Source organism: Schistocerca gregaria, chromosome 6 (genome assembly GCF_023897955.1).
Source record: "Schistocerca gregaria isolate iqSchGreg1 chromosome 6, iqSchGreg1.2, whole genome shotgun sequence".
Lineage (NCBI taxonomy): Eukaryota > Metazoa > Arthropoda > Insecta > Orthoptera > Acrididae > Schistocerca > Schistocerca gregaria.
The window spans coordinates 267,270,993-267,284,054 of NC_064925.1; the positions used below are offsets into that span (position 1 = coordinate 267,270,993).

Here is a 13,062-nt window from a genome sequence, read left to right on the forward strand (position 1 = left end):
CAAGATAAGAGTTTTTTCACAATTCCGAATCTCAATTGTTCTTTTGTCACTAACAGTAGCCACAATTATAAACAGCAGAGAATAAAACAGACGTTCCTTGGTTCTTCTGTGTGCTTTCACTATGACTTCCAAGTACTTGTCGCTGCCTTTCAGCCGCCGTGTCGACCTTTTGCTCACTACTGATTTCACACCTGCAGACATAGACACGTGACATGCTGTAGGTATGGTTCCTTTCTCCCACTCATGTCTAAAATATTGTGTGTTTGAGATGGTGGAAGGGCAAGCTGTTCTAGAATTTGTGCAGAAATTCTTGAAACACTACACTGCCTCAAGGCAGAGTGGAAGCTATTTCTCAGCTCCCCATCCCACCACAATATGAAAATTACACCGTTTCTTGGGATTGAAGAAATTTATCAACAGCCAAATGCAAAAAAATTCACCAAAACCTTGAGACATGCTACAGTGGATTAATGAAAATAAAGCACCCTTGGCCAGATTGAAAGCTACTATTTCAATGGTTTATTTTTAGCTTATCCTTTTTCTGATTTACCTATTACAGTTATTGTGGACTCTTCGTCACCGGAGTTGTGTTATACAATGTGTGCAACATGTCTGTCAAATTTCTGGAATTTTTCATCAAAAAAACTGTTAGCTTCACAAGCAAATTGGCAAACATATGATAGGCGAGCTCTGTGGCATGTCAATCAAAAAGTTTAGGCATATTTGAAACATTTTACACTTCTCACAGATTACAAGCACTTGCGTTCACTTTCTGTCAGAAGCCAGACAAAGCATAACTGCACCAATTGCAGTATTGCACAATTTACTATGGATATTCAAAATGTTGATGGTGAACAGAACAGTCCAGCAATGCAATATCTTGCATTGATACCTTCGTGAAGGAACCTGACTTGCTAGCAGTTACCAGTGTACAGGGAAGAGACAACAAACTGAAAGAATGCCTTGAAACATTGTCTGACATACAACTCTAATGTTCTTGAATACTAAGTTCAAATGTACCACTATATTGCAACAAGCTAATGCAATAAGTGCAACCTTCCATGAAGGCAGATTTTCACAAACATGCAATTTCCTTCATTCACAGCCTCTCCCTTCTAGAAGTAAGGGCTACTGTATTACTTGGGGATAAGGCATTTGTTTGGCCAAAAGTCAAGAAATATTGCAGGGTATTTGCTTGCCAGTGCAATACTTGTCAGCACAACAAAATAACTTAACACATCAACACCTTTACCACTGTCAGTAGGATATCAGTACAGCCTTATAGAGACTGATAGTTTCTCTCATTGGCCTGAAATGCTTAATGGCAGCAGCTATAGCCATGACCTTCTTTCATGAGTGTATCCCACACTTCAGAATTCCCCTCTGCATCAGTACCAATCAGGGCAAACAATTTGAATCTTACTACCACTTTAAAGCACTGTCAGCATTGCCTGGTTCGAAACTGTGCATAATGCCCTACTGCTAATGGTCTTACGGAACGGCTCCACTGAGAATAAAAGGCCTCACTCAGATGTCATGCCACAGAGCATTGGACTGAAAGGTTCCCTATTGTCCTACTAGGTCTCTGGAGAACTTTCAAGAAAAATCTCAATGCAATAATGGCTGAATTAGTGTATCAACAAATACTTTGACCACCAGGTGAGTTCTTTAACTAACACAGCAGACGGTATTAGTGGAGTCTCGGACTTCATGCAACATCTTCACTCTCAGATCCGCTATCTCCAACCTACCATTTCAAAAGAACATTCTACTCAGTGACCATTTGTTTTCTGTAGTTTAACAGTTCTGCAAGCAGATATTTGTCTCCCTGGTTTTGTATGTTAAATCAATGTTACGTTTAGACACTCAGATCTTTCATACAACAAAATAAGCTTCAGCTAGTGTTAATATATTTGTTAATTTTAGTTCTTGTGTAAGACATGATGACATTATGACTAACTGAAAGATATGAACACATTCGTTTTAGATGCCTGATTTGGGAAAAGAAGAAGCAGAAGCTATCTTGATGGCATCTGTTATGCAATATAACCATAGTGTCAATAGTCGTGTACATGACTGTGTTCGTTCATCAGTGCAGAGCTGCACATTGCCACTGTATGTAAAGGTGAGTGACATACTTTAAGTTAAAACTGGAATAGAAATAGGAGTAGAGGGTGAATAGTTGTCTTAATACTATGTTTTATTTGTAAGGACAGTGTTAGATATTGGTTTCTAGTGTTATTTCTGAAACTGATTTTTGGACTCTTTCCAAGTATTAAATTTTCGCCAAAAATGATGAGGTAGAGACTGTCTGAGAAAAATTAAAGTTGACTGTTTATTTAACTCTGTCTTAGTGAGCAAAATGTCTGGACACAAGAAACATATGTGATAATGAAGTCTTTTGTGATGGCACTTATACACAGAACATTCTCAGTTTTGTTGCTGCATCAGTTCAGGATAAAATCTCAAGCTTGTAGCAGTAGCCTCCATCGTCATCATCAGGAGCAACTGATTGCCTTCACCGCTGCTGTGGTGGCCTTATATAGCTCGTGGACAGCTTATGATTGGTCGGCAATTATGTACTGCTGTCGCAGACAGTGTCAGTGTTTGCGCTGGTGTCACCACCACTTACCTGGGAATGTAAACACTGCAAGAAATGTCTCTCCTGCTTCTCTGCATTGAGTACTTGTTTCCATGCACCACTCAGATAATATCTGCTACCACAGTTAAATTTCTTCTCACTCGTTCTTATTTCATTTCATCAAACAGTGTTGGCAGTTTAGTCAGTCTGGATGTGGTATTGCTGTTCCCAAAAGTCCCTGTGGAGGACACTTTGAAAATGCTGGCGGATCTTTTTCCTTCTGAAACTATAAAGTTGTTCTGGCATGTGATGATGACCACCTACTTCTTGTATGGTAGTAAGTTTTATGAAATACCGGGCGGTATGGCAGTGGGCTCTCCATTGTCTCCAACATTGGCAAACTTTTTATTCAGAGTTTTTAGGAACGTGCATTCATCCTTATTTTATCATTATGTTGACAATACGTATATGGCCTGGCCACACAATGCAGTAGCTCTCAAACAAGTCATGGAAGAGATGAACAATGTACATTCAAACATCCAGTTCACTGCCAAGATGGATAAGGAAGTAAGGCATGCATTCTTAGACGTTTTAGTACAATGACAGATGGACAGGCATCTCGGCCACTCTGTGTATCGCAAACTGACACATACCAATTTATATCTTAATGCACAGAGTTTCCATTATCCTGTTCAGAAGAGAGCAGTTTTGAACACATTGGGATATATATCAAAGACTGTTTCTGATGAGGACTACTTGCTTGAAGTCTGATATTAATCGTCTGACGTAAATGTTCTGAAAGAATGCCAATGCTGCACGTGATATAAAGGCAATATTCTGAAAGAAAACGAAACATGAAAATGCTGCACGCTCACAGGATGAACCACTGATTGTGGTGCTATACCCAGTGAAATAAGAAGAGTCCTGGGTAGATGGGGCATAAGACTGATTTTTCGTCCTAGTGACTCCTAAGAAAATTAAGGAGATGATTCGCCCTATTAAGGACAGTCTTGGCCTCAGCATCCCTGGAATTTATAATATCCACTGTGAGTGTGGAAGCAGTTATATAGGTCAGACCATTTGTACCATTTCCGACCACTGTGCAGAACACCATTGGCATAGAGAACTAGAAAAATCGGTTACGTTTTTCTCACTTATTCTTATCTCAACAGCCCCCATATTAACAGAATCCTGGTATGTGGAGGCATAGGACATGATTTTTGTTTCATCAAACAGTATTTTTAGTAAATGTGCAATTGTGACAGCAGTACGTAATCAGAAGCCAACCAATGAGAAGCCATCAACAGGCTGTGTAAGGCCACCACAGCAGCAGTAAAGACAGTCAATTGCTCCTGATGATGATGATGGAGGCTATCGTTGAAAGCTCAAGATTTTATCCTGAACTGATGCAGCAAGAAAACTGAGAATTCTTTACATACAAGAAACACACATGAAAAAATGAAGGCATCATAGAGAAAAGATTTTCCTGCATTATGTAATGTCAGTGTCAAGTATTCAAGAGAGAGAATTAGTACTCTGAAATATTTCATGGATTATATGTTTCCTGTCTAGTACCCTATGTTTGTTACTATTTATTTTAGTTATTGATGAGTGCTAACTTTATTCTCATTAAGATTATTCCAGTTTTTACTCCAACAATGACATATCTGTTACACACAGTGTTCACAGAGGGATGACAACAGAGTACCATCACTAAATTGTCTGATGTACATTTTTATATTTACATCTATTTTTGAAATTCCATGTTAACATAATTAGAGCGTTGTCTGGAGGTACATAATTGCTGTATTACATGGATTTCAAATAGATCCATTTCAAAATGTCATGAAGTCAAAATCGGCAAATTGTAAGCCAATAAATGCTTGTTCACCAATAAATACAGCCTAGGAGGAAGATGAATACTTCCTTCATGTACTAAACATCTGATTGAAGTGAGAATATCTTCTGTAGCTGCATAAAACTGCCAAAACAGTGTGAAATTAGAACCGTATGTGATTTAGCTTTCAGCTTGTTTCTGTGTTTGCTGCAATAAAAGGAACTGAAACTGTGATAGTCAGACATGAAAAGTGTACGTAATGTTCTCGTTGAAAATAAATAAGTAAATAAAAATACAAATAAAGTGTTACAACTAAGAACTTCAGGACTCTTGCAATACAAAAATTAAGGGCATGTTGTTGTTGTTGTCTTCAGTCCTGAGACTGGTTTGATGCAGCTCTCCATGCTACTCTATCCTGTGCAAGCTGCTTCATCTCCCAGTACCTACTGCAACCTACATCCTTCTGAATCTGCTTAGTGTACTTATCTCTCGGTCTCCCTCTACGATTTTTACCCTCCACGCTGCCCTCCAATGCTAAATTTGTGATCCCTTGATGCCTCAAAACATGTCCTACCAACCGATCCCTTCTTCTAGTCAAGTTGTGCCACAAACTTCTCTTCTCCCCAATCCTATTCAATACCTCCTCATTAGTTACGTGATCTATCCACCTTATCTTCAGTATTCTTCTGTAGCACCACATTTCGAAAGCTTCTATTCTCTTCTTGTCCAAACTAGTTATCGTCCATGTTTCACTTCCATACATGGCTACACTCCAAACAAATACTTTCAGAAACGACTTCCTGATACATAGATCTATATTCGATGTTAACAAATTTCTCTTCTTCAGAAACGCTTTCCTTGCCATTGCCAGTCTACATTTTATATCCTCTCTACTTCGACCATCATCAGTTATTTTACTTCCTAAATAGCAAAACTCCTTTACTACTTTAAGTGTCTCATTTCCTAATCTAATTCCCTCAGCATCACCCGATTTAATTTGACTACATTCCATTATCCTCGTTTTGCTTTTGTTAATGTTCATCTTATATCCTCCTTTCAAGACACTGTCCATTCCGTTCAACTGCTCTTCCAAGTCCTTTGCCGTCTCTGACAGAATTACAATGTCATCGGCGAACCTCAAAGTTTTTACTTCGTCTCCATGAATTTTAATACCTACTCCAAATTTTTCTTTTGTTTCCTTTACTGCTTGCTCAATATACAGATTGAATAACATCGGGGAGAGGCTACAACCCTGTCTCACTCCTTTCCCAACCACTGCTTCCCTTTCATGCCCCTCGACTCTTATTACTGCCATCTGGTTTCTGTACAAATTATAAATAGCCTTTCGCTCCCTGTATTTTACCCCTGCCACCTTTAGAATTTGAAAAAGAGTATTCCAGTCAACATTGTCAAAAGCTTTCTCTAAGTCTACAAATGCTAGAAACGTAGGTTTGCCTTTTCTTAATCTTTCTTCTAAAATAAGTCGTAAGGTCAGTATTGCCTCACGTGTTCCAACATTTCGACGGAATCCAAACTGATCCTCCCCGAGGTCTGCATCTACCAGTTTTTCCATTCGTCTGTAAAGAATTCGCGTTAGTATTTTGCAGACGTGGCTTATTAAACTGATAGTTCGGTAATTTCCACATCTGTCAGCACCTGCTTTCTTTGGGATTGGAATTATTATATTCTTCTTGAAGTCTGAGGGTATTTCGCCTGTCTCATACATCTTGCTCACCAGCTGGTAGAGTTTTGTCATGACTGGCTCTCCCAAGGCCGTCAGTAGTTCTAATGGAATGTTGTCTACTCCGGGGGCCTTGTTTCGACTCAGGTCTTTCAGTGCTCTGTCAAACTCTTCACGCAGTATCGTATCTCCCATTTCGTCTTCATCTACATCCTCTTCTATTTCCATAATATTGTCCTCAAGTACATCGCCCTTGTATAAACCTTCTATATACTCCTTCCACCTTTCTACCTTCCCTTCTTTGCTTAGAACTGGGCTGCCATCTGAGCTCTTGATATTCATACACGTGGTTCTCTTCTCTCCAAAGGTCTCTTTAATTTTCCTGTAGGCAGTATCTATCTTACCCCTAGTGAGATAAGCTTCTACATCCTTACATTTGTCCTCTAGCCATCCCTGTTTAGCCATTTTGCACTTCCTGTCGATCTCATTTTTGAGAAGTCTGTATTCCTTTTTGCCTGCTTCATTTACTGCATTTTTATATTTTCTCCTTTCATCAATTAAATTCAATATTTCTTCTGTTACCCAAGGATTTCTAGCAGCCCTCGTCTTTGTACCTACTTTATCCTCTGCTGCCTTCACTACTACATCCCTCAGAGCTACCCATTCTTCTTCTACTGTATTTCTTTCCCCTATTCCTGTCAATTGTTCCCTTATGCTCTCTCTGAAACTCTGTACAACCTCTGGTTCTTTCAGTTTATCCAGGTCCCATCTCCTTAATTTCCCACATTTTTGCAGTTTCTTCAGTTTTAATCTACAGGTCATAACCAATAGATTGTGGTCAGAGTCCACATCTGCCCCTGGAAATGTCTTACAGCTTAAAACCTGGTTCCTAAATCTCTGTCTTACCATTATATAATCTATCTGATACCTTTTAGTATCTCCAGGGTTCTTCCACGTATACAACCTTCTTTCATGATTCTTAAACCAAGTGTTAGCTATGATTAAGTTGTGCTCTGTGCAAAATTCTACTAGGCGGCTTCCTCTTTCATTTCTTAGCCCCAATCCATATTCACCTACTATATTTCCTTCTCTCCCTTTTCCTACACTCGAATTCCAGTCACCCATTACTATTAAATTTTCGTCTCCCTTCACTATCTGAATAATTTCTTTTATTTCATCGTACATTTCTTCAATTTCTTCATCATCTGCAGAGCTAGTTGGCATATAAACTTGTACTACTGTAGTAGGTGTGGGCTTCGTATCTATCTTGGCCACAATAATGCGTTCACTATGCTGTCTGTAGTAGCTTACCCGCATTCCTATTTTCCTATTCATTATTAAACCTACTCCTGCATTACCCCTATTTGATTTTGTGTTTATAACCCTGTAGTCACCTGACCAGAAGTCTTGTTCCTCCTGCCACCGAACTTCACTAATTCCCACTATATCTAACTTTAACCTATCCATTTCCCTTTTTAAATTTTCTAACCTACCTGCCCGATTAAGGGATCTGACATTCCACGCTCCGATCCGTAGAACGCCAGTTTTCTTTCTCCTGATAACGACATCCTCCTGAGTAGTCCCCGCCCGGAGATCCGAATGGGGGACTATTTTACCTCCGGAATATTTTACCCAAGAGGATGCCATCATCATTTAATCATACAGTAAAGCTGCATGTCCTCGGGAAAAATTACGGCTGTAGTTTCCCCTTGCTTTCAGCCGTTCGCAGTACCAGCACAGCAAGGCCGTTTTGGTTAATGTTGCAAGGCCAGATCAGTCAATCATCCAGACTGTTGCCCCTGCAACTACTGAAAAGGCTGCTGCCCCTCTTCAGGAACCACACGTTTGTCTGGCCTCTCAACAGATACCCCTCCGTTATGGTTGCACCTACGGTACGGCCATCTGTATCGCTGAGGCACGCAAGCCTCCCCACCAACGGCAAGGTCCATGGTTCATGGGGGGGATTAAGGGCATGGCAAACAGAAAATATTGCAGTCAGGGCAAACCTGGAAAAGAAAAAAAGGGACATCATCAGTAGCTCCCTAGTTGTGTTTTCTACTACTGATCACATGTTCAAAAGATATTTATGTGTGTGTGTGTGTGTGTGTGTGTGTGTGTGTGTGTGTGTGTGTGTGTGTGTGTGTGATGTAACACTTTGTTGTGATCTGCTTATTTGATAAGTTAACTTTTAGAATAAGGCTGTGTAATTTTGTCCCGTTATAACAGTATTCAATGTATAAAGGTGCTGGCATGGCAGACATCATGGTGGTCACACACAGACCACAATGTTGCTCCAACAGGTGATGTCATCAAACAGATAAATCAAATGCTGGAAGAAATAGAAAACATTCTTGGGCAAGATATGGTAAGAAACTTAAAGTGACACATTATTATTTGTGTACAACCATTTCCCCAGTTTTTTAAATTATTTTTTGCTGTACTGTTTGAGAAGTATCAAACAGCTGTTAAAAATATATTTTTGCTTTAACATTCTGTTCTACTTGCCTATTTTTGTTTTGTTATTCAGTGTGAAAGACTGAGTTTTTACCTTTTGAAGGGACTGTTGTCAACGGACATATTCTGTCATGGCAGGTGGAGCATGCGTTGTCTCTCATAACTGCTGCAAAGACTGGTGTTACAGACTCTGAGATATTGGACATTCTGGCACATGACAGCATCTTCCATAGCACAGCTACATACGGTACCAACATTTTTACTAACTTCAGTCTACTTTCACTATCTGTAACTGTTCATTTCCTCATTTTTTTCAAGGAACTTCACACTTTAGTTGATCAGACAGGATATTTATTTAGCCTTTTAGAAAAAAACTTCACTGTTGGCCCATGTATGATAAGGTCCTGTAATTCGCCATAGTTATGAGTGAGTTTTGCATATTAATTGTCTAAATACGTTAAGCTAAAAATTCCATGTATTATTATCTCAATATCTATGAGATGTCAAATTCCATCAATAGCCACAAATTAGAATTCTTCTGGGGGAATTGAAAAACTTTACTCCTTTTAAAATAAATGTACAGTAGATTCCCTTTTATCTGGGTGTGGATTATCCAGCTTGCAAATTATTCATACATAATTCACCAATTACTAAAAAAATAAATCTCTAAAATTTTCTGTTATAATTAGAATGAATACCTTTGTTTAGAATACAAATTTCTGGTTGTGAAGACATAACAAAAACGCCTGCAAATGATTAAACATCAATGCCTATGAATTGGGATTTGATCAGCTAGATGACACAGAAATAGTGAGAAAAGTGTATTCAGTAAACGAAGTGAATGAGGATGAGGCAATTTAATAACAAGTTATCATGCACACCAAGGCACTGAAATGCATGAATCTAGTATGAAAGATAAAATTTGCTTGATGGTACTGAAGGTTTTACTCTCCAGAAAATGTGAAACATTACAAGAGGTAAAATAACCTGGATGCCATTTTGCATAAATGAACTGAAAATAAGTGATAACAAAGTTGGTATATTTCAGTACTATTTTGTAAATAAGTTTTCAGCAGATTTCAGTAAAAACATATGTGTTTTAGATTATACATGTTTTTTTTTTTCATTATCCATGCAGTTTGGATCTGCACTTACCAAGATAAATGGCAGTTTGCTGTGTTATTTATTATTAAGCAATAAATATGAAACTTTCAAAGATTGGTAGTGAATCTAAATATTAATTTTCCACAATATATGAATGAGACTATAACTTGCTGATCACCAAATAGAGGACATGCTGAATCACAGACAAGCACACAAACAGACTGCATACATAGAGCTGTCTCTCACTCTCTGATAGGGGCAATGGTTATGTGATTTTGTCAACAAAAAGGTTTTGACTATAATGAAACGTTCAGTCCTGTTGCTAGATATGATACAATTAGAGCAATTTTGAGTGTTTCTGCTGGTGAGCAACTTCAGTTGGCACAATTTGATGTAAAATCTGCTTTTTTGAATAGCTTCTTAAAAGAAGAGATATATATGAAGCAACCTGAGGGATTTAGTGTTGGAACTGATCAGGTATGCAAACTTCATAAAAGTTTATATGGACTAAAACAATCTCCAAGGTACTGGAACCAATGGTTCCAGGACTTCCTAATAAATCTTGGGCTTGTGAAAAATAAGGCAGATCCATGATTGTTCTATAGAGAAAACTGTGATGCCAGGTTGATGGTTGTTCTGTATGTTAATGATGAATTAATATCTGCAAGTAAGGAGAAGGATGTTGAAGTCTTCCTAAAGGAAATTCAAGATGAATTTAAAATTACTGTTGAACCAGTAGGATATTTCTTAAATATTAATATTGTATGTCATGATAATGGATCAATAGAGATTATTCAAGAAAGTTATGCTAAAGATATTCTTTGACAGTTTAACATGACAGAGGCAAATCCTGTGTCAACTCCAATTGAGCAGTATCTGCAGCCAAACGAGTTAACCAGTGATAAACCAACTAATGCTCCATATCGCGAAGCAGTTGGCTGTCTTATGCATTTAGCTGTTGGTACAAGGCCTGATATAGCATTTGCAGTGAGCTGTGTGTCAAAATTTTTAGAGAATCCTCAAGTAAATCACTGGTCTATGGTAAAAAGAATCCTACAATATATAAAAGGTTCATTGTCATTGGGTATAAAATATGATGCTAGCCATCCAAACAAAAGACTGAAGATATATACTGATGCTGATTATGCCAGTAATCCAGCAACCCCATGCTCAGCTATCGGAGTGGTTGCAAAATTTTGTGGAGGAGCACTTACCTGGGCTAGTAGGCTGCAACATTGCCTATCACTGTCTACAACAGAGTCAGAGTATGTGGCCGCCAGTGAAGGGGCAAGAGAAGGAATGTGGCTATCTAAGCTCTATGAAGAAATTTCACCACTGGAGAGTGTTCCTGTTCTTATAGTTGATAATGCAAGTGCTATTAAACTGGCCAAAAATCCTGAATTTTACAAGAGGTCAAAGCATATTAATGTTTGCATGCACTACATCTGTAAGAAGATTCAAGGCCAGCTAGCCTTTGAGCATGTACCAGGTAATCAGCAAGCTGCATATATTATCATCAAACCATTGCCACATGTCCAGCTTAAATATTTAAGATCATTAATTGGAATGTGTTAAGTACTGCATTTAGCAAGATAAACATTTAGGGAAAATGGTGAAGTGAAATGTTTATGTTAATCTCTCTGCTGTGTACTATATCTGTGTCTTTGGTTGGTGTCATAAAAGAAATTACATGTGTCTTGTTATAGCAACTACATCATGCGTATGCTTTATGTTGTGCCCTTTAGTTCTTTCTTGAAGTTTCTGCAGTATATTGTTGTGTATTTATTTGGTCCAGTAAATCTTACATGTACAGTAGAGCACATCAGATATTGGACAGGACAATGCAAATACATTTACATGTTTCCAATAATGAATACATTTTTTGAGCTCTGATTTATAATTAAGTTACTAGCTAGAAAATTACAACTGAGAAAAATATGTTATTGGTTCTTTCAAATTAATGTGAATCCTGGATTAGAATATTGCAGTTAAAAACCTTACATTACCTGCTGTTACAGAAATTTTAATTAGATCAACAATCTTTCACAGAGGAGTAGGACATCTTCCAAATAAAGTAGATAAAAATAAACAGAAACAGAACAAAATCTAATACCTATCTCTGATATTTATTATATACAATTGCAGTTCCATGGGCTCCAGCCTGTCTGTTCTGGGCTAGGCTCAACAAGTACATGGGACCTTTCTTGCGGTGGTCAGCTACAGCAGACTGCAGCACTGCTCAGTGGAATGATGAGATGCTTCTGCAGACAGCTGCAAAACGGTATTCACACAGGAGAAAGTGGGCTCATGAGACACTAGTCCAGTATTACCAGGTAATTTATTCATTTACTATAGAAGAAAGTCAATGTAATAATCCTAATAAAACAACAATCAGTATACTATAGTGGAGCTGAACTGATGAATTACCCAAAGTATCCAAGTTCTGAAAAAAAAAGAGAGATGGTGGTTGACTTATTGTAAAGTATTAGTTTCTTTATTTTTGTCTCAGTAATTTTTTTTATGATACTGGAGACAGGGCACAAGCTCAGGCAGGGGAGAGAAATTGACTGTGGCTTTTTGGCCCCTCTTGGAGGAACACAGACAACATTTTCTGTAATTAATTTTGGGAAATCAGATGAGGATTGAAATTCTGTTTCACACATTTGTGAGTACAAATTGTTTTGTAAGACAGATCTGTTTTTACAATCTGAGAAAAACTTAAGAGCCTAAGAAGAAGGACCTTTCCAGAAATATTAATAAAATATGTCCCATGAATTGAATATAGTTATTAATTTTGTCACTCATTTTTGCTCTTATATTTTCATTTTATAAATAACAAGTAATGGTGTTAGAATTTTTGTCTATTTTATTAAAATTCTTTTTTTCCAATAGGGCATTTGGTCAGAGAAGGAAAATCCACAGCTGGTTGCCCATCTTTTAACACAACCTAATAATAGTGATGGATGGTAAGTCATCTAAAAGTAAAATATTTAATGCTTCTAAAGAAAATAAAGTTTTATAGTTTGCATATAAATTCGTCTTACATTGCATGTGAGATATTTTATATGGAGTTTCCATTCTAAAAACAAGTTGTGAATTTCTGAGTGTTGCCAATGAAAAGCTGAATGATTTTTTGTATATTTAAATTATCATATTCTGCTACTTACAACTCTCAAACATGTAATGTGCTACTGTGCCACTTTAATGACTATATTTGACTTTGGAAGTAGAGGGGGATGCTCTAGTTTGTATTACAGATAAAATGATGTTGTTGTTGTTGTTATTGTGGTCTTCAGTCCTGAGACTGGTTGGATGCAGCTCTCCATGCTACTCTATCTAATGCAAGCTTCTTCATCTCCCAGTACCTACTGCAACCTACATCCTTCTGAATCTGCTTAGTGTAGT

At 37.8% G+C, this 13,062-nt stretch overlaps 1 protein-coding gene across 1 annotated transcript in view; it reads left to right on the plus strand.

The window, feature by feature from the left end:
• The window catches only part of LOC126278042 (NACHT domain- and WD repeat-containing protein 1), a 561,974-nt gene that overhangs the window by 506,684 nt on the left and 42,228 nt on the right, over window positions 1-13,062 (plus strand). The window contains exons 15-19 of the mRNA XM_049977797.1: window positions 1,988-2,125; window positions 8,342-8,464; window positions 8,692-8,800; window positions 11,803-11,990; window positions 12,550-12,623. Of these exons, the coding sequence (XP_049833754.1) occupies window positions 1,988-2,125; window positions 8,342-8,464; window positions 8,692-8,800; window positions 11,803-11,990; window positions 12,550-12,623 (632 nt within the window). The remainder of the gene's footprint in view (window positions 1-1,987; window positions 2,126-8,341; window positions 8,465-8,691; window positions 8,801-11,802; window positions 11,991-12,549; window positions 12,624-13,062) is intronic.